We start from the raw sequence: 18,302 nt of genomic DNA, 5'->3' as shown, positions 1-18,302 counted from the left end.
ACCATGACTAGACCGGTCTGTGCTGGCCTCTGTAGCATCCTTTGAACCAGTTCGTCTTTGTATAAAGGTCTGCTGATTGGCCCCGCCCACCTCAGCTGCTGATTCGTTGACTGTTTCTTCTTCTGTGGTGTCTGCAGAGTGCAACTGTAACCATCACGCTGACTCGTGCCACTTTGACATGGCGGTGTTCGTGGCCTCAGGGAACGTCAGCGGGGGCGTCTGTGAAAACTGTCAGCACAACACGGCGGGACATCACTGTGAGCAGTGCAAACCCTTCTACTACCAGCACCCCGACAGGTCGGTCCGGGACCCCAACGTGTGCCAGCGTGAGTTTAAGATCACTGATGGACCTTCATCCAGTTCATTGATTTATCAATCAATCAGTCAATCAGTCCTAACTGAAGCTATCTGCTGACTCTACAGAGGGCAGATCTAGACTAAAGCACCATTACCTTCCCTTTAACAGCAACAACGGAGGGAAAAGGCCCCCAACGCCCCCAGCTTCATCAACATTCCTTAACTTTGTCCCTTCTCTCTCTCCGTAGCCTGTAACTGTGACCCTGTGGGCTCTCTGAATGGAGGAATCTGTGACGGGATGACGGACGTCCGGGCCGGTCTGATCGCCGGTCAGTGTCGCTGTAAAATCAACGTGGAAGGAGAACGCTGCGAACGCTGCAAAGAGGCGCACTACGGTCTGAGCGATGACCCTGAAGGCTGCAAGGGTACGAATCAGAGCGTAACACCTTCAGAGTCAGAGACCACTGAGAGGTGTACCAGATGGTTTTACTTTCAGTAACCCAGATCAGCTTCAATGGCATCTTTATGTTTGATATATATCATTTCTGTGGCAGCGTGTACCTGCAGCCCGCTGGGAACGCTTCCTGGAGGAAACCCCTGTGACAGTGAAACAGGAAGTTGTTTCTGTAAACGTCTGGTGACTGGACGAGACTGTGACCAGTGTGTGGTAAGAAACACCGTCAAATATCTTCATCACTGCGAAGAACTGAGATTTTAAACAGCCGGAGCTCGGCGTGGATGCACATGAAGGAGCAGGAGCGCAGGAACGTAATGTTACATGGACCTGAGGTAGACGTGAGACATCTGAGGAAAAGTAGAATAATTCTGTTCAGTTCAACTTAAATTAATCGAGCACAAAGAGGGACAGGTTTGGAAAGCACTGATTTATAGTATTTACTAATGTAAGTTTCCTCTGAACTGTGACAGTGGTCAACCAGCTGGTTGATGGTAAACGTCAGCAGGTCTGAGCTCTGGGGGAGGGTTTGCTGCTGGTCCAGGTCTCAGTGAAGTGAAGACTGCGTGGGAGGTCCTGGGTGTGTTTACTGTTAGTGGGTGTTTAGGGTTTGGGAGGGGGTTTCTTTATTTGTGGTGTGAGATGAAAGGCTGGATGACTTCCTGTCCCCTTAAATCCGGTTTTTACAGAAACAGGCTGGGAGGTCCGAGGATCTCTAAATGACACGTTTCTACCCTCTGTGTGTTTGCAGGCCGAGCACTGGGGTCTCAGCAACGACATGGACGGCTGTAGACCATGTGACTGTGACCTGGGAGGAGCCATCAACAACCAGTGAGTTCATAACTGCTGAGGCTAACGGCTAACGGCTAACAGCTAAAGGCTAGCAGCTAAAGACTAACAGCTAAAGGCTAACAGCTAAAGGCTAACAGCTAACGACTAACAGCTAAAGGCTAACAGCTAAAGGCTAGCAGCTAAAGACTAACAGCTAAAGACTAACAGCTAAAGACTAACAGCTAACGACTAACAGCTAAAGGCTAACAGCTAAAGGCTAGCAGCTAAAGACTAACAGCTAAAGGCTAACAGCTAAAGGCTAACAGCTAACGACTAACAGCTAAAGGCTAACAGCTAAAGGCTAGCAGCTAAAGACTAACAGCTAAAGACTAACAGCTAAAGACTAACAGCTAACGACTAACAGCTAAAGGCTAACAGCTAAAGGCTAACAGCTAAAGGCTAACAGCTAAAGACTAACAGCTAAAGGCTAACAGCTAAAGGCTAACAGCTAACGACTAACAGCTAAAGGCTAACAGCTAAAGGCTAGCAGCTAAAGACTAACAGCTAAAGGCTAGCAGCTAAAGACTAACAGCTAACGACTAACAGCTAAAGGCTAACAGCTAAAGACTAACAGCTAACGACTAACAGCTAAAGGCTAACAGCTAAAGGCTAGCAGCTAAAGACTAACAGCTAAAGGCTAGCAGCTAAAGACTAACAGCTAAAGGCTAGCAGCTAAAGACTAACAGCTAAAGGCTAACAGCTAAAGACTAACAGCTAACGACTAACAGCTAAAGGCTAACAGCTAAAGGCTAGCAGCTAAAGACTAACAGCTAAAGACTAACAGCTAAAGACTAACAGCTAAAGGCTAACAGCTGAAGACTAACAGCTAAAGACTAACAGCTAAAGGCTAACAGCTAAAGGCTAGCAGCTAAAGACTAACAGCTAAAGACTAACAGCTAAAGGCTAACAGCTAAAGACTAACAGCTAACGACTAACAGCTAAAGGCTAACAGCTAAAGGCTAACAGCTAACGACTAACAGCTAAAGGCTAACAGCTAAAGGCTAGCAGCTAAAGACTAACAGCTAAAGGCTAACAGCTAAAGGCTAACAGCTAACGACTAACAGCTAAAGGCTAACAGCTAAAGGCTAGCAGCTAAAGACTAACAGCTAAAGGCTAACAGCTAAAGACTAACAGCTAACGACTAACAGCTAAAGGCTAACAGCTAAAGGCTAGCAGCTAAAGACTAACAGCTAAAGGCTAGCAGCTAAAGACTAACAGCTAAAGGCTAGCAGCTAAAGACTAACAGCTAAAGGCTAACAGCTAAAGACTAACAGCTAACGACTAACAGCTAAAGGCTAACAGCTAAAGGCTAGCAGCTAAAGACTAACAGCTAAAGACTAACAGCTAAAGACTAACAGCTAAAGGCTAACAGCTAAAGGCTAACAGCTAAAGACTAACAGCTAAAGGCTAACAGCTAAAGACTAACAGCTAACGACTAACAGCTAAAGGCTAACAGCTAAAGGCTAACAGCTAAAGACTAACAGCTAAAGACTAACAGCTAAAGGCTAACAGCTAAAGACTAACAGCTAAAGGCTAGCAGCTAAAGACTAACAGCTAAAGGCTAACAGCTAAAGACTAACAGCTAACGACTAACAGCTAAAGGCTAACAGCTAACGACTAACAGCTAAAGGCTAACAGCTAAAGGCTAGCAGCTAAAGACTAACAGCTAAAGGCTAACAGCTAAAGACTAACAGCTAACGACTAACAGCTAAAGGCTAACAGCTAAAGGCTAGCAGCTAAAGACTAACAGCTAAAGGCTAGCAGCTAAAGACTAACAGCTAAAGGCTAGCAGCTAAAGACTAACAGCTAAAGGCTAACAGCTAAAGACTAACAGCTAACGACTAACAGCTAAAGGCTAACAGCTAAAGGCTAGCAGCTAAAGACTAACAGCTAAAGACTAACAGCTAAAGACTAACAGCTAAAGGCTAACAGCTGAAGACTAACAGCTAAAGACTAACAGCTAAAGGCTAACAGCTAAAGGCTAGCAGCTAAAGACTAACAGCTAAAGACTAACAGCTAAAGGCTAACAGCTAAAGGCTAACAGCTAAAGACTAACAGCTAAAGGCTAACAGCTAAAGACTAACAGCTAACGACTAACAGCTAAAGGCTAACAGCTAAAGGCTAACAGCTAAAGACTAACAGCTAAAGACTAACAGCTAAAGGCTAACAGCTAAAGACTAACAGCTAAAGGCTAGCAGCTAAAGACTAACAGCTAAAGGCTAACAGCTAAAGACTAACAGCTAACGACTAACAGCTAAAGGCTAACAGCTAAAGGCTAACAGCTAAAGACTAACAGCTAAAGACTTACAGCTAAAGGCTAACAGCTAAAGGCTAACAGCTAAAGACTAACAGCTAAAGGCTAACAGCTAAAGGCTAACAGCTAAAGACTAACAGCTAAAGGCTAACAGCTAAAGGCTAACAGCTAAAGACTAACAGCTAAAGACTAACAGCTAAAGACTAGCAGCTAAAGACTAGCAGCTAAAGACTAGCAGCTAAAGGCTAACAGCTAAAGACTAACAGCTAAAGACTAACAGCTAAAGGCTAGCAGCTGAAGACTAACAGCTAAAGGCTAACAGCTAAAGGCTAACAGCTAAAGGCTAACAGCTGAAGACTAACAGCTAAAGGCTAGCAGCTAAAGACTAACAGCTAAAGACTAACAGCTGAAGACTAACAGCTAAAGGCTAACAGCTAAAGACTAACAGCTAAAGGCTAACAGCTAAAGTGTAACAGCTAAAGGCTAGCAGCTAAAGACTAACAGCTAAAGACTAACAGCTAAAGACTAACAGCTAAAGGCTAGCAGCTGAAGACTAACAGCTAAAGGCTAACAGCTAGAGGCTAACAGCTAAAGGCTAACAGCTGAAGACTAACAGCTAAAGACTAACAGCTAAAGGCTAACAGCTAAAGACTAACAGCTAAAGGCTAACAGCTGAAGACTAACAGCTAAAGACTAGCAGCTAAAGGCTAACAGCTAAAGGCTAGCAGCTGAAGACTAACAGCTAAAGGCTAACAGCTAAAGGCTAACAGCTGAAGGCTAACAGCTAAAGGCTAGCAGCTGAAGACTAACAGCTAAAGGCTAACAGCTAAAGGCTAACAGCTAAAGACTAACAGCTTAAGGCTAACAGCTAAAGGCTAACAGCTAAAGGCTAACAGCTGAAGGCTAACAGCTGAAGACTGATGGTTTCAGTGGTCTTGGACTATTTTTCAGACCTCTGAAGGCAAATATTAGTGCCTAAAACTCTGTCCTCCTATAGAGAGTTCTTCTCATCATTCATGTTGAGGTTTATATTTATAATGTTTGTGAATGTTGTTATATTTTTATTAGATTTGACTCCAAACACAGTGGTGTAAACTTTAATGATGAAGATCTGTCCTCTGCAGATTAAAACAATCTTCCAGTCATTAATAATAAAAGCAGATTTGTTATTAAAATCCGTTAATATAAAAGACTGATACATCTGTGCATTAGATCTTTTCAGTGCGAAAGTTAAATTTTTCAAACATAATAAATTAAATCAATTATCTCACTTCTTCCTCCGCGTGGCGTTCAGGTGTGACCAGGTGAGCGGTCAGTGCGTGTGCAGAGATCACATGTTCGGTCGGCGCTGTGATCAGGTGGAGTCTGGGTTCTACTTCATCGCTCTCGATCACTACACCTACGAGGCCGAGGACGCCAACTTTGGACCGGTGAGCTGACTTGTTCCCTGTTCAGGTGTTCACGTCTGATTGGTGCTGGTGCTGACAGGCGTGGTTACAGTGGTGTGAAGGATTGTGGGTAGTGTATTTGTGAATAAACGTGTTTTTTGATGTCAGATGAATGTACACTGTTGTGTAACTCACGGTGGGTCTGCCTTAGAGGGTTCTGATGTCATGGTGAAAAACCAGAACCCTAATGAAGACCATGAAGAAGGTTTTTCCAGCAGGAACTTTAGAGCTCTGTCTACGGGTCAGCAGAAGACAGAATGTTTGTCTCTATGCTGACGATACAGCCTTTTATTTCAGCGTCTCTAGAATAGATTTTACACAGCACAGAACTGTTTATTTTCTTCTAAACATTAAAGCATCATCACAGGTTAAAGTTCAAATATTTGTGGATTCTTAAGTTTGTAGTTTGCTCCTTCTTTTCTGATTATCACTGTTGAATGATAAATTAAATCAGTTGTTTTAAACTGAAGACTCCAGCTCTAAGACTCAAAGACCTTCATTTTCTCTTGTTATTTTAGGGAGTGACACTCGTCCAGAGGCCACACCCCCTGGACCGCAGTCCCACCTGGACAGGTAGGGGCCTCGTCAACGTCCCTGAAGGCGCCTACCTGGAGTTCTCTGTGGACAACGTCCCGCACTCCATGGAGTATGACATCATCATCCGTTACGAGCCACAGGTAAACATTATCTGTAAGATAGCGCCCTTTGATTTGTGGCCACGCCCCCTCACCAGACACTGTAACAAACTCTGAGTTAGCACATCGAGTGTATGGCGTTAGTTCAGCCAGAACATGGAGTCAAACCCTCATCAGCTGATCACCCCCGTGAGCTGATCAATCCCTCATCAGCTGATCAAACCCTCATCAGCTGATCAAACCCTCATCAGCTGATCACCCCCGTCAGCTGATCAATCCCTCATCAGCTGATCAATCCCTCATCAGCTGATCACCCCCGTCAGCTGATCAATCTCTCATCAGCTGATCAAACCCTCATCAGCTGATCAATCCCTCATCAGCTGATCACCCCCATCAGCTGATCAATCCCTCATCAGCTGATCAATCCCTCATCAGCTGATCAAACCCTCATCAGCTGATCACCCCCGTCAGCTGATCAATCTCTCATCAGCTGATCAAACCCTCATCAGCTGATCAAACCCTCATCAGCTGATCAAACCCTCATCAGCTGATCAAACCCTCATCAGCTGATCAAACCCTCATCAACTGATCAATCCCTCATCAGCTGATCAAACCCTCATCAGCTGATCAATCCCTCATCAGCTGATCAATCCCTCATCAGCTGATCAAACTCTCATCAGCTGATCAAACCCTCATCAGCTGATCAAACCCTCATCAGCTGATCAAACCCTCATCAGCTGATCAAACCCTCATCAGCTGATCAAACCCTCATCAGCTGATCAAACCCTCATCAGCTGATCAATCCCTCATCAGCTGATCAATCCCTCATCAGCTGATCAAACTCTCATCAGCTGATCAAACTCTCATCAGCTGATCAATCCCTCGTCAGCTGATCAATCCCTCATCAGCTGATCAAACCCTCATCAGCTGATCAAACCCTCATCAGCTGATCAATCCCTCATCAGCTGATCAATCCCTCATCAGCTGATCAATCCCTCATCAGCTGATCAAACTCTCATCAGCTGATCAAACCCTCATCAGCTGATCAATCCCTCATCAGCTGATCAATCCCTCATCAGCTGATCAATCCCTCATCAGCTGATCAAACCCTCATCAGCTGATCAAACTCTCATCAGCTGATCAATCCCTCATCAGCTGATCAAACCCTCATCAGTTGATCAATCCCTCATCAGCTGATCAACCCCTCATCAGCTGATCAAACCCTCATCAGCTGATCAAACCCTCATCAGCTGATCAAGCCCTCATCAGCTGATCAAGCCCTCATCAGCTGATCAAGCCCTCATCAGCTGATCAATCCCTCATCAGCTGATCAACCCCTCATCAGCTGATCAAACCCTCATCAGCTGATCAAACCCTCATCAGCTGATCAAACCCTCATCAGCTGATCAAACCCTCATCAGCTGATCAAACTCTCATCAGCTGATCAAACCCTCATCAGCTGATCAAACTCTCATCAGCTGATCAATCCCTCATCAGCTGATCAAACCCTCATCAGCTGATCAAACCCTCATCAGCTGATCACCCCTCATCAGCTGATCAATCCCTCATCAGCTGATCACCCCTCATCAGCTGATCAATCCCTCATCAGCTGATCAATCCCTCATCAGCTGATCAAACCTTCATCAGCTGATCAAACCCTCATCAGCTGATGGTCAGCTGATTCATTCTAAGCATGGTATTGGCCAATCATTCTCATGCTGCCATGTTTAAATTGCCCTAGCCTCGCTGTTCTTTCCAAACATGTTGAAGCGATCTGATTCTAAACTCTATTTGCTCCGCCTACAGCTGCCTGACCAATGGGAGGAGGTTCTGATGATGGTGATAAGACCTGGACCAATCAAAGCAGACAGTCGCTGTGTCAACACGGTTCCTGACGAGGACAACCAGATGATCTCTCTGCACCCCGGCTCACGGTAGCGTCAGAAACACTTTGCTGAAACACTGGTGGATTTATCCATCCTGTAGACATCAGCCCTGTAGTTCTGGGTGTTCTGCTGTAATCTGTCAAACTTCTCCACTCCTATCCTGGTTCTCCTGGATGGTTCTAGTTTATCTGGACGTTGATCTGACACAGAGAACATGACTGTGATTGGCTGATGCTGGATAAGTCTCTGTGAGGTCCATGACTCTGAGTCAGGACTTCAGGGGCTCCTGTGTGAAGTAGTCTTCAGACAGGTACGGATTAACCAGCTGTTTCCTGTCCATCCTGTCAGGTATGTGGTTCTACCCAGACCCGTCTGCTTTGAGACCGGTCTGAACTACACGGTCCGCCTCAGCCTGCCGCTGTACTCGCCACTCAGCGATGTCCAGTCTCCGTACACGCTCATCGACTCGGTGAGGAGACTCTACACTGGTTCAGATATTAGTGATCAGTGATGAACCTGATAATAGCTTTATAGATCATCAGTGACTATGTTAACATGAACAATGATGAAATAATCAGCTCCTCTGGACTTTCTAATGACAACAGCCCCAGGAACAGTTCTAATGTTCTCATCCATGGTTAGCTTCATGGTTTATCTACTCTGGTTTATTTGACCTGTGTAAGTATGAAGGTGTTGTGCTCTCCCTGGTCCTCAGATCGTCCTGATGCCTCACTGTAAGAACCTGGAGATCTTCTCGTCCTCAGAGGGCGGAGACTCCAACAGCTGGGACACCTTCCAGCGCTATCGATGTCTGGAGAACAGCATGGGCGTCATCAAGGCCCCCATGACCGAGATCTGCAGGAACTACATCTTCAGCATCTCTGCCATGTTACACCAGGGAGCCAAAGGTAACCATTCCACCTTAAGATATGACCAGTCCGCCTTAAAATAGGACCAGTTCGCCTTAAAATATGACCAGTCCTCCTTAAGATATGACCAGTCTACCTTAAAAAAATGACCAGTCCACCTTAGATCTGGCCACTCCACCTTAAAATATGACCAGTCCACCTTAAATGTTACCATTTCATCAAAAAAAATATAACAAACCTAACTTACAATAAAACCAGTCCACCTTAAAAAATGACCATTCCACCTTAAAATATGACCAGTCCACCTTATATCTGACCAGTCCACCTAAAAAAATGACCAGTCCACCTTAAAATATGACAGTTCACCTTAAAATATAACCAGACCACCTTAGATCTGACCAGTCCACCTTAAAACATGACCAGTCCATCTTAAATATGACCAATCCACCTTAAAATATGACCAGTTCACCTTAGATCTGACCAGTCCAACTTAGATTATGAGAAGTCCACCTTAAATGTTACCATTTCATCTTAAAATATAACAAACGTAACTTCCAATAAAACCAGTCCACCTTAAAATATGACCAGTCCACCTTAAAATATGACCAGTCTACCTTTAGATCTGACCAGGCCACCTTAAAATATGACCAGTCCAGCGCGCCGGTAGTCGAGTGGTTAAGGCGCATGCCATATACGCAGGCGACCCGGGTTCAAATCCGGCCCGTGGCACTATTTCCTGCATGTCTCTCCCCGCTCTCTCCCCTGTTTCCAACTCTATCCACTGTCCTGGCAAATGAAGGCAAAAAGGCCAAAAATAAATCTTTAAAAAAAAAAAAAGTATGACCAGTCCACCTTAAATGTTACCATTTCATCTTTAAATATAACAAACCTAACTTCTAATAAAACTAGTCCACCTTAAAATATGACCAGTCCAGCTTAGACCAGGCCCAGTCCACCTTAGACCAGGTCCAGTCCACCTTAGATCAGGTCCAGTCCAGCTTAGATCAGGTCCAGTCCACCTTAGATCAGGTTCAGTCCACCTTAGATCAGGTTCAGTCCACCTTAGATCAGGTCCAGTCCAGCATAGATCAGGTCCAGTCCACTTTAGATTGGGTCCAGTCCAGCATAGATCAGGTCCAGTCCACTTTAGATTGGGTCCAGTCCACCATAGATCAGGTCCAGTCCACTTTAGATTGGGTCCAGTCCACCATAGATCAGGTCCAGTCCACTTTAGATTGGGTCCAGTCCACCTTAGACCAGGTCCAGTCCACCTTAGACCAGGTCCAGTCCACCTTAGACCAGGTCCAGTCCACCTTAGATCAGGTCCAGTCCAGCTTAGATCAGGTCCAGTCCACCTTAGATCAGGTTCAGTCCACCTTAGATCAGGTTCAGTCCACCTTAGATCAGGTCCAGTCCAGCATAGATCAGGTCCAGTCCACTTTAGATTGGGTCCAGTCCAGCATAGATCAGGTCCAGTCCACTTTAGATTGGGTCCAGTCCACCATAGATCAGGTCCAGTCCACTTTAGATTGGGTCCAGTCCACCATAGATCAGGTCCAGTCCACTTTAGATTGGGTCCAGTCCACCTTAGACCAGGTCCAGTCCACCTTAGACCAGGTCCAGTCCACCTAAGATCAGGTCCAGTCCAGCTTAGATTAGGTCCAGTCCAGCTTAGATCAGGTCCAGTCCACCTTAGACCAGGTTCAGTCCACCTTAGACCAGGTCCAGTCCACCTTAGATCAGGTCCAGTCCACCTTAGATCTGGTCCAGTCCACCTTAGATCAGGTTCAGTCCACCTAAGACCAGGTACAGTCCACCTTAGATCAGGTCCAGTCCAGCTTAGATCAGGTCCAGTCCACCTTAGACCAGGTTCAGTCCACCTTAGACCAGGTTCAGTCCACCTTAGATCAGGTCCAGTCCACCTTAGACCAGGTCCAGTCCACCTTAGACCAGGTCCAGTCCACCTAAGATCAGGTCCAGTCCACCTTAGATCAGGTCCAGTCCACCTTAGATCAGGTCCAGTCCACCTTAGACCAGGTTCAGTCCACCTTAGACCAGGTCCAGTCCACCTAAGATCAGGTCCAGTCCACCTTAGACCAGGTCCAGTCCACCTAAGATCAGGTTCAGTCCACCTTAGACCAGGTCCAGTCCACCTTAGACCAGGTCCAGTCCACCTAAGATCAGGTCCAGTCCACCTTAGATCAGGTCCAGTCCACCTAAGATCAGGTCCAGTCCACCTTAGATCAGGTCCAGTCCACCTAAGATCAGGTCCAGTCCAGCTTAGACCAGGTCCAGTAAAGCCATGTGTCTCTGTTGTGTGTAGATGGGAGGTTGGTTTGTCTTTCTGGTCTGTGGTCTGTCATCTGAACAGAAACAGGATTCTATGGATTCTATCCCAGACTAAAATTAAAACTCATACCTTCAGTCATCGTCTGATTGTTGCTACAGTTCTTTACAAGGTGCACCTTTAGTCCCTGATCCACCATTTAAGAACCTGGTTTATAGAGTTTAAATGTTCTTCTGCATCAAAGTCAAATGTGACAAAAAAGCTCACTAAACAACAGTTGTCCTGATTTTACTCCAAACTAGCTGAGACGTTAAACTCTGCAGTGGAAAAACCCGTCAACACGTCTTCTTCTTCTGTGGTTAATGAGTTCCTGCTGACTGATGGCTTTACATTCCTGAGCTGACCTCTTCATCAGGGTCGCTCAGTCGTCATCGCTCTCTTCTTTTTAACCCTCAGAGAGCATCTGTGAGTGAAATCAGATCAACAGTCATTCAAACACTCACAGATCCAAGAGAGTCGAATCTTACAACCATCCACAGAGGAATGCAGTCATAATAGAGTCAAATAAATAATTTTCATTTAAAGAAGTTAATGAAAAGATTTATTTAAAAACCCGTGAAAATGAAGATTATTCATCCACAATATTTTTTAAGAATTGAATGAGACCCAGAATTATTAGCAGTCATTTCACAGTCATATAAATCTCTGTTTCATGTTTGTTTGTTTATGTCTGAGTGATGTTACTCTTTGTTTCATGATCGTTTGATCATGTCTGAGTGATGTTACTCTTTGTTATGTGATCGTTTGATCATGTCTGAGTGATGTTACTCTTTGTTATGTGATCGTTTGATCATGTCTGAGTGATGTTACTCTTTGTTATGTGATCGTTTGATCATGTCTGAGTGATGTTACTCTTTGTTTCATGATCGTTTGATCATGTCTGAGTGATGTTACTCTTTGTTTCATGATCGTTTGATCCTGTCTGAGTGATGTTACTCTTTGTTTCATGATCGTTTGATCATGTCTGAGTGATGTTACCTCTGTTTCATGATCGTTGGCTCATGTCTGAGTGATGTTACTCTTTGTTTCATGATCGTTTGATCCTGTCTGAGTGATGTTACTCTTTGTTTCATGATTGTTGGCTCATGTCTGAGTGATGTTACTCTTTGTTTCATGATCGTTGGCTCATGTCTGAGTGATGTTACTCTTTGTTTCATGATCGTTGGCTCATGTCTTAGTGATGTTACTCTTTGTTATGTGATCGTTGGCTCATGTCTGAGTGATGTTACTCTTTGTTTCATGTTTGTTGGCTCATGTCTGAGTGATGTTACTCTTTGTTATGTGATCGTTGGCTCATGTCTGAGTGATGTTACTCTTTGTTTCATGATCGTTGGCTCATGTCTGAGTGATGTTACTCTTTGTTTCATGATCGTTTGATCCTGTCTGAGTGATGTTACTCTTTGTTTCATGATCTTTGGCTCATGTCTGAGTGATGTTACTCTTTGTTATGTGATCGTTTGATCATGTCTGAGTGATGTTACTCTTTGTTATGTGATCGTTTGATCATGTCTGAGTGATGTTAGTCTTTGTTATGTGATCGTTTGATCATGTCTGTGTGATGTTACTCTTTGTTTCATGATCGTTTGATCCTGTCTGAGTGATGTTATTATTTGTTGTATGATCGTTTGATTATGTCTGAGTGATGTTACTCTTTGTTATGGGATCATTTGATCATGTCTGAATGATGTTATTATTTGTCATATGATCATTGGCTCATGTCTAAGTGATGTTACTCTTTGTTTCATGATCGTTTGATCATGTCTGAGTGATGTTACTCTTTGTTTCATGATCGTTGGCTCATGTCTGAGTGATGTTACTCTTTGTTTCATGATCGTTTGATCCTGTCTGAGTGATGTTACTCTTTGTTTCATGATCGTTTGATCATGTCTGATTGATGTTACCTCTGTTTCATGATCGTTGGCTCATGTCTGAGTGATGTTACTCTTTGTTTCATGATTGTTTGATCCTGTCTGAGTGATGTTACTCTTTGTTTCATGATCGTTGGCTCATGTCTGAGTGATGTTACTCTTTGTTTCATGATCGTTGGCTCATGTCTGAGTGATGTTACTCTTTGTTTCATGATCGTTGGCTCATGTCTGAGTGATGTTACTCTTTGTTTCATGATCGTTGGCTCATGTCTGAGTGATGTTACTCTTTGTTTCATGATCGTTTGATCCTGTCTGAGTGATGTTACTCTTTGTTTCATGATTGTTGGCTCATGTCTGAGTGATGTTACTCTTTGTTTCATGATCGTTGGCTCATGTCTTAGTGATGTTACTCTTTGTTATGTGATCGTTGGCTCATGTCTGAGTGATGTTACTCTTTGTTTCATGATCGTTTGATCCTGTCTGAGTGATGTTACTCTTTGTTTCATGATTGTTTGATCCTGTCTGAGTGATGTTATTATTTGTTGTATGATCGTTTGATTATGTCTGAGTGATGTTACTCTTTGTTATGGGATCATTTGATCATGTCTGAATGATGTTATTATTTGTCATATGATCATTGGCTCATGTCTAAGTGATGTTACTCTTTGTTTCATGATCGTTTGATCATGTCTGAGTGATGTTACTCTTTGTTTCATGATCGTTGGCTCATGTCTGAGTGATGTTACTCTTTGTTTCATGATCGTTTGATCCTGTCTGAGTGATGTTACTCTTTGTTTCATGATCGTTTGATCATGTCTGATTGATGTTACCTCTGTTTCATGATCGTTGGCTCATGTCTGAGTGATGTTACTCTTTGTTTCATGATTGTTTGATCCTGTCTGAGTGATGTTACTCTTTGTTTCATGATCGTTGGCTCATGTCTGAGTGATGTTACTCTTTGTTTCATGATCGTTGGCTCATGTCTGAGTGATGTTACTCTTTGTTTCATGATCGTTGGCTCATGTCTGAGTGATGTTACTCTTTGTTTCATGATCGTTTGATCCTGTCTGAGTGATGTTACTCTTTGTTTCATGATTGTTGGCTCATGTCTGAGTGATGTTACTCTTTGTTTCATGATCGTTGGCTCATGTCTTAGTGATGTTACTCTTTGTTATGTGATCGTTGGCTCATGTCTGAGTGATGTTACTCTTTGTTATGTGATCGTTGGCTCATGTCTGAGTGATGTTACTCTTTGTTATGTGATCGTTGGCTCATGTCTGAGTGATGTTACTCTTTGTTATGTGATCGTTGGCTCATGTCTGAGTGATGTTACTCTTTGTTTCATGATTGTTGGCTCATGTCTGAGTGATGTCATGTCTGTGGTAATCCCATGAACACGTCCCGACGGGTCTCTTCCTCTTCCTCTTCACGTTCCTCTGTCATCCTCATCTCATAAATCCGTCACCGTCTCTCTGATCAGAATAGAGAGCGTTCCTGTCTCTACTTGTCTGTTCTCTCATGTCTTTTCTGTCTTTGACTTCGTTTCCCAGAATGCCAGTGTGACCCTCAGGGCTCCCTCAGCGGCGTGTGTGACCCCAGCGGAGGTCAGTGCCAGTGTCGCCCCCATGTGGTTGGAAGGAACTGTGACGGATGTGCTCCGGCCACGTTCCAGTTTGGACCCAACGGCTGCAGAGGTTAGATACTGATCAATCAGTAATCAATTCACACTGATCAGCTATGATCAGAGGTTAGATACTAATCAATCAGTAATCAATACATACTGATCACTATGATCAGAGGTTAGATACTGATCAATCAGTAATAAATACATACTGATCACCTATGATCAGAGGTTAGATACTGATCAATCAGTAATCAATACATACTGATCACCTATGATCAGAGGTTAGATACTGATCAATCAGTAATCAATACATACTGATCACCTATGATCAGAGGTTAGATACTGATCAATCAGTAATCAATACATACTGATCACTATGATCAGAGGTTAGATACTGATCAATCAGTAATAAATACATACTGATCACCTATGATCAGAGGTTAGATACTGATCAATCAGTAATAAATACATACTGATCACCTATGATCAGAGGTTAGATACTGATCAATCAGTAATCAATACATACTGATCACCTATGATCAGAGGTTAGATACTGATCAATCAGTAATCAATACACACTGATCAGCTATGATCAGAGGTTAGATACTGATCACTCAGTAATCAATACATACTGATCACCTATGATCAGAGGTTAGATGGTGATCAGTATGTATTGATTACTCAGTAATCAATACACACTGATTAGCTATGATCAGAGGTTAGATACTGATCAATCAGTAATCAATACATACTGATCAGCTATGATCAGAGGTTAGATACCAATCAATCAGTAATCAATACATACTGATCACCTATGATCAGAGGTTAGATGGTGATCAGTATGTTTTGATTACTCAGTAATCAATACACACTGATCAGCTATGATCAGAGGTCAGGGTGGAGAGGCTGCTTCAGTAACTGGTAACCTTTCTAAACAAACCTATCAGGCCTGAACTATTTTTACAAGTAGACCAATAAACAGTTTCATCATGGTTTCAGTTGTGTAACTCTAGTTTGAAGGCCCCTGAAAAGCAGCGCCCCCTGCTGATGGTCTGCCTCTGTACCTTTGAAGCCCCCTGACAGGCAGCGCCCCCTGCTGATGGTCTGGCTCTGTACCTTAAAAACCCCCTGACAGGCAGCGCCCCCTGGTCACGGTCTGGCTCTGTACCTTAAAAGCCCCCTGACAGACAGCGCCCCCTGCTGACGGTCTGGTTCTGTACCTTAAAAGGGTGTGTCTGTGTGTTTTCAGTGTGTGACTGCGACCCTCAGGGCTCACAGAGCTCATTCTGCGATCAGCTGACCGGTCAGTGCGTCTGTGTTCCCGGAGCGTACGGCCGTCAGTGTGACCGCTGTCTGCCCGGGTACTGGGGATTCCCCGCCTGTCGACCCTGCACCTGTAACGGACATGCCGACACCTGTGACCCCAACACCGGGCACTGCATTGACTGCAGGGACCAAACCACTGGACACAGCTGTGACAGGTGAGTGACAGGTGAGGTTTACCTGAGACCTCTGAGACAGGTGAGTTTTACCTGAGACACCTGAGACAGGTGAGGTTTACCTGAGACAGGTGAGACAAGTGAGGTTTACCTGAGACACCTGAGACTGGTGAGTTTTACCTGAGACCCCGGAGACAGGTGAGGTTTGCCTGAGACCCCTGAGACAGTTGAGGTTTACCTGAGACAAGTGAGGTTTACCTGAGACAGGTGAGGTTTACCTGAGACCCCAGAGACATGTGAGTTTTACCTGAGACACCTGAGATAAGTGAGGTTTACCTGAGACGGGTGAGACAAGTGAGGTTTACCTGAGACAGGTAAGACAGGTGAGGTTTACCTGAGACACCTGAGACAAGTGAGGTTTACCTGAGACACCTGAGACAAGTGAGGTTTACCTGAGACAGGTGAGGTTTACCTGAGACAAGTGAGGTTTACCTGAGACACCTGAGACAAGTTAGGTTTACCTAAGACAGGTGAGGTTTACCTGAGACACCTGAGACAAGTGAGGTTTACCTGAGACACCTGAGACAAGTGAGGTTTACCTGAGACACCTGAGACAAGTGAGGTTTACCTGAGACACCTGAGACAAGTGAGGTTTACCTGAGACACCTAAGACAAGTGAGGTTTACCTGGGACAGGTGAGGTTTACCTGAGACAGGTGAGGTTTACCTGAGACAGGTGAGGTATACCTGAGACACCTGAGACAAGTGAGGTTTACCTAAGACACCTGAGACAAGTGAGGTTTACCTGGGACAGATGAGGTTTACCTGGGACAGGTGGGGTTTAGCTAAGACACCTGAGACAAGTGAGGTTTACCTGAGACAGGTGAGGTTTACCTGGGACAGGTGAGGTTTACCTGAGACACCAGAGACAGGTGAGGTTTACCTGAGACAGGTGAGACAGGTGAGGTTTACCTAAGACAGGTGAGACAAGTGAAGTTTACCTGAGACAGGGGAGGTTTACCTGAGATTTAAACTCCTTAGTTAGCGCAAAGGCCTGCTGAGACTACACGATTCTTTTGGTCGTTCCTGATGGCACCATGTCAGACTATGCGACCAAAATCTTGTCCCGTCATGGCCGACAGCCTGGCCACACTACAGGAGTGATCCAGACTGCTCACCGTATGCTGACGTCACCACTGTCTCCGCGACTGAGTGCGAGTTCACAGGTTGTCGGGGGGCGGGCCAAAGAGTGTCAATCACTCTACAACAGAAGCGCTCTGTCTGATTGTCGTGGTCTTTTGCTCAAAAAAGGAAAATAAGAAACATTGATGGACTGGATCATGGATGATCAGTACGGATGTATCAAGAGGAGGACAGTAAGGACTGGCTCTCCTTCAGACAGAACTGAAGGTCTGCATGTGATAACATGAAAAAAAAATCACATAGTTTTAGGAAATAAAAGGGGATAAAGGGTGGTAAATCTTGTAAATGATGATGCAAAGATAAGGAGCAAATGTTCTCCTATTGGTAGACGTCAGGATTCACGTCGTCTACGTCAGGTCAGGGTGTCAAACTAGACGACATGTACGGAAAATTCTGACATGCTAGTCTTGTTGAATCGTGGTCGTGGGGCATCGTGGACGCGTCGTTAATTATGTCACACTACCACACCATTTGTCGTTCCTTACGCTCACAATCGGGCCCGAATTTCGACGACAAGCTGCAACGTCGCAGTCGGGCTTCAATCTGGCTGAATTCGTGTAGTCTGAGCTGGCCTTAAAGCCCACCTGAGACAGGTGAGACAGGTAACACATCAGTACACACAAGGTTAACCTTCTTGTTCTCTCTCAACTCCACCAGGTGCCTGGATGGTTACTATGGAGACCCAGTGCTGGGGTCAGGTGACCACTGTCGTCCCTGCAGGTGCCCTGACGGCCCGGGCAGCCTGCGGCAGTTTGCAGGAAGTTGTTACCGTGGCGACGACTCTCAGCAAGTCATTTGTGTGTGCAACACCGGGTACAAAGGTATGAGTAAATGGTCTTATCACAGGTTTATACTGAGCTGATGATGAGGTGATAACGGGATTAGAACGAGATTATAATACAGTTATAACAAGATTCTAACAAGATTAAAATGAGATTATAATACAGTTATAACAAGATTCTAACAAGATTAAAACGAGATTATAACGAGATTATAATACAGTTATAACAAGATTATAACGAGATTATAACAAGATTATAATACAGTTATAACAAGATTCTAACAAGATTAAAATGAGATTATAATACAGTTATAACAAGATTCTAACAAGATTAAAACGAGATTATAACGAGATTATAATACAGTTA

At 44.3% G+C, this 18,302-nt stretch overlaps 1 protein-coding gene across 1 annotated transcript in view; it reads left to right on the top strand.

Annotated features, from left to right (window-relative positions):
- Positions 1-18,302, top strand: part of lamb1a (laminin, beta 1a) — a 60,979-nt gene that overhangs the window by 9,898 nt on the left and 32,779 nt on the right. Inside the window, exons 9-20 of the mRNA XM_041795539.1 lie at positions 138-326; positions 546-722; positions 852-964; positions 1,503-1,582; positions 5,131-5,266; positions 5,803-5,961; positions 7,726-7,853; positions 8,154-8,274; positions 8,521-8,713; positions 14,440-14,583; positions 15,763-15,994; positions 17,812-17,975. Of these exons, the coding sequence (XP_041651473.1) occupies positions 138-326; positions 546-722; positions 852-964; positions 1,503-1,582; positions 5,131-5,266; positions 5,803-5,961; positions 7,726-7,853; positions 8,154-8,274; positions 8,521-8,713; positions 14,440-14,583; positions 15,763-15,994; positions 17,812-17,975 (1,836 nt within the window). The remainder of the gene's footprint in view (positions 1-137; positions 327-545; positions 723-851; positions 965-1,502; positions 1,583-5,130; positions 5,267-5,802; positions 5,962-7,725; positions 7,854-8,153; positions 8,275-8,520; positions 8,714-14,439; positions 14,584-15,762; positions 15,995-17,811; positions 17,976-18,302) is intronic.

This window comes from Cheilinus undulatus, linkage group 9 (assembly GCF_018320785.1).
Source record: "Cheilinus undulatus linkage group 9, ASM1832078v1, whole genome shotgun sequence".
In the NCBI taxonomy this organism is placed as follows: domain Eukaryota; kingdom Metazoa; phylum Chordata; class Actinopteri; order Labriformes; family Labridae; genus Cheilinus; species Cheilinus undulatus.
This window is presented reverse-complemented; position numbering and strand designations above follow the sequence as displayed.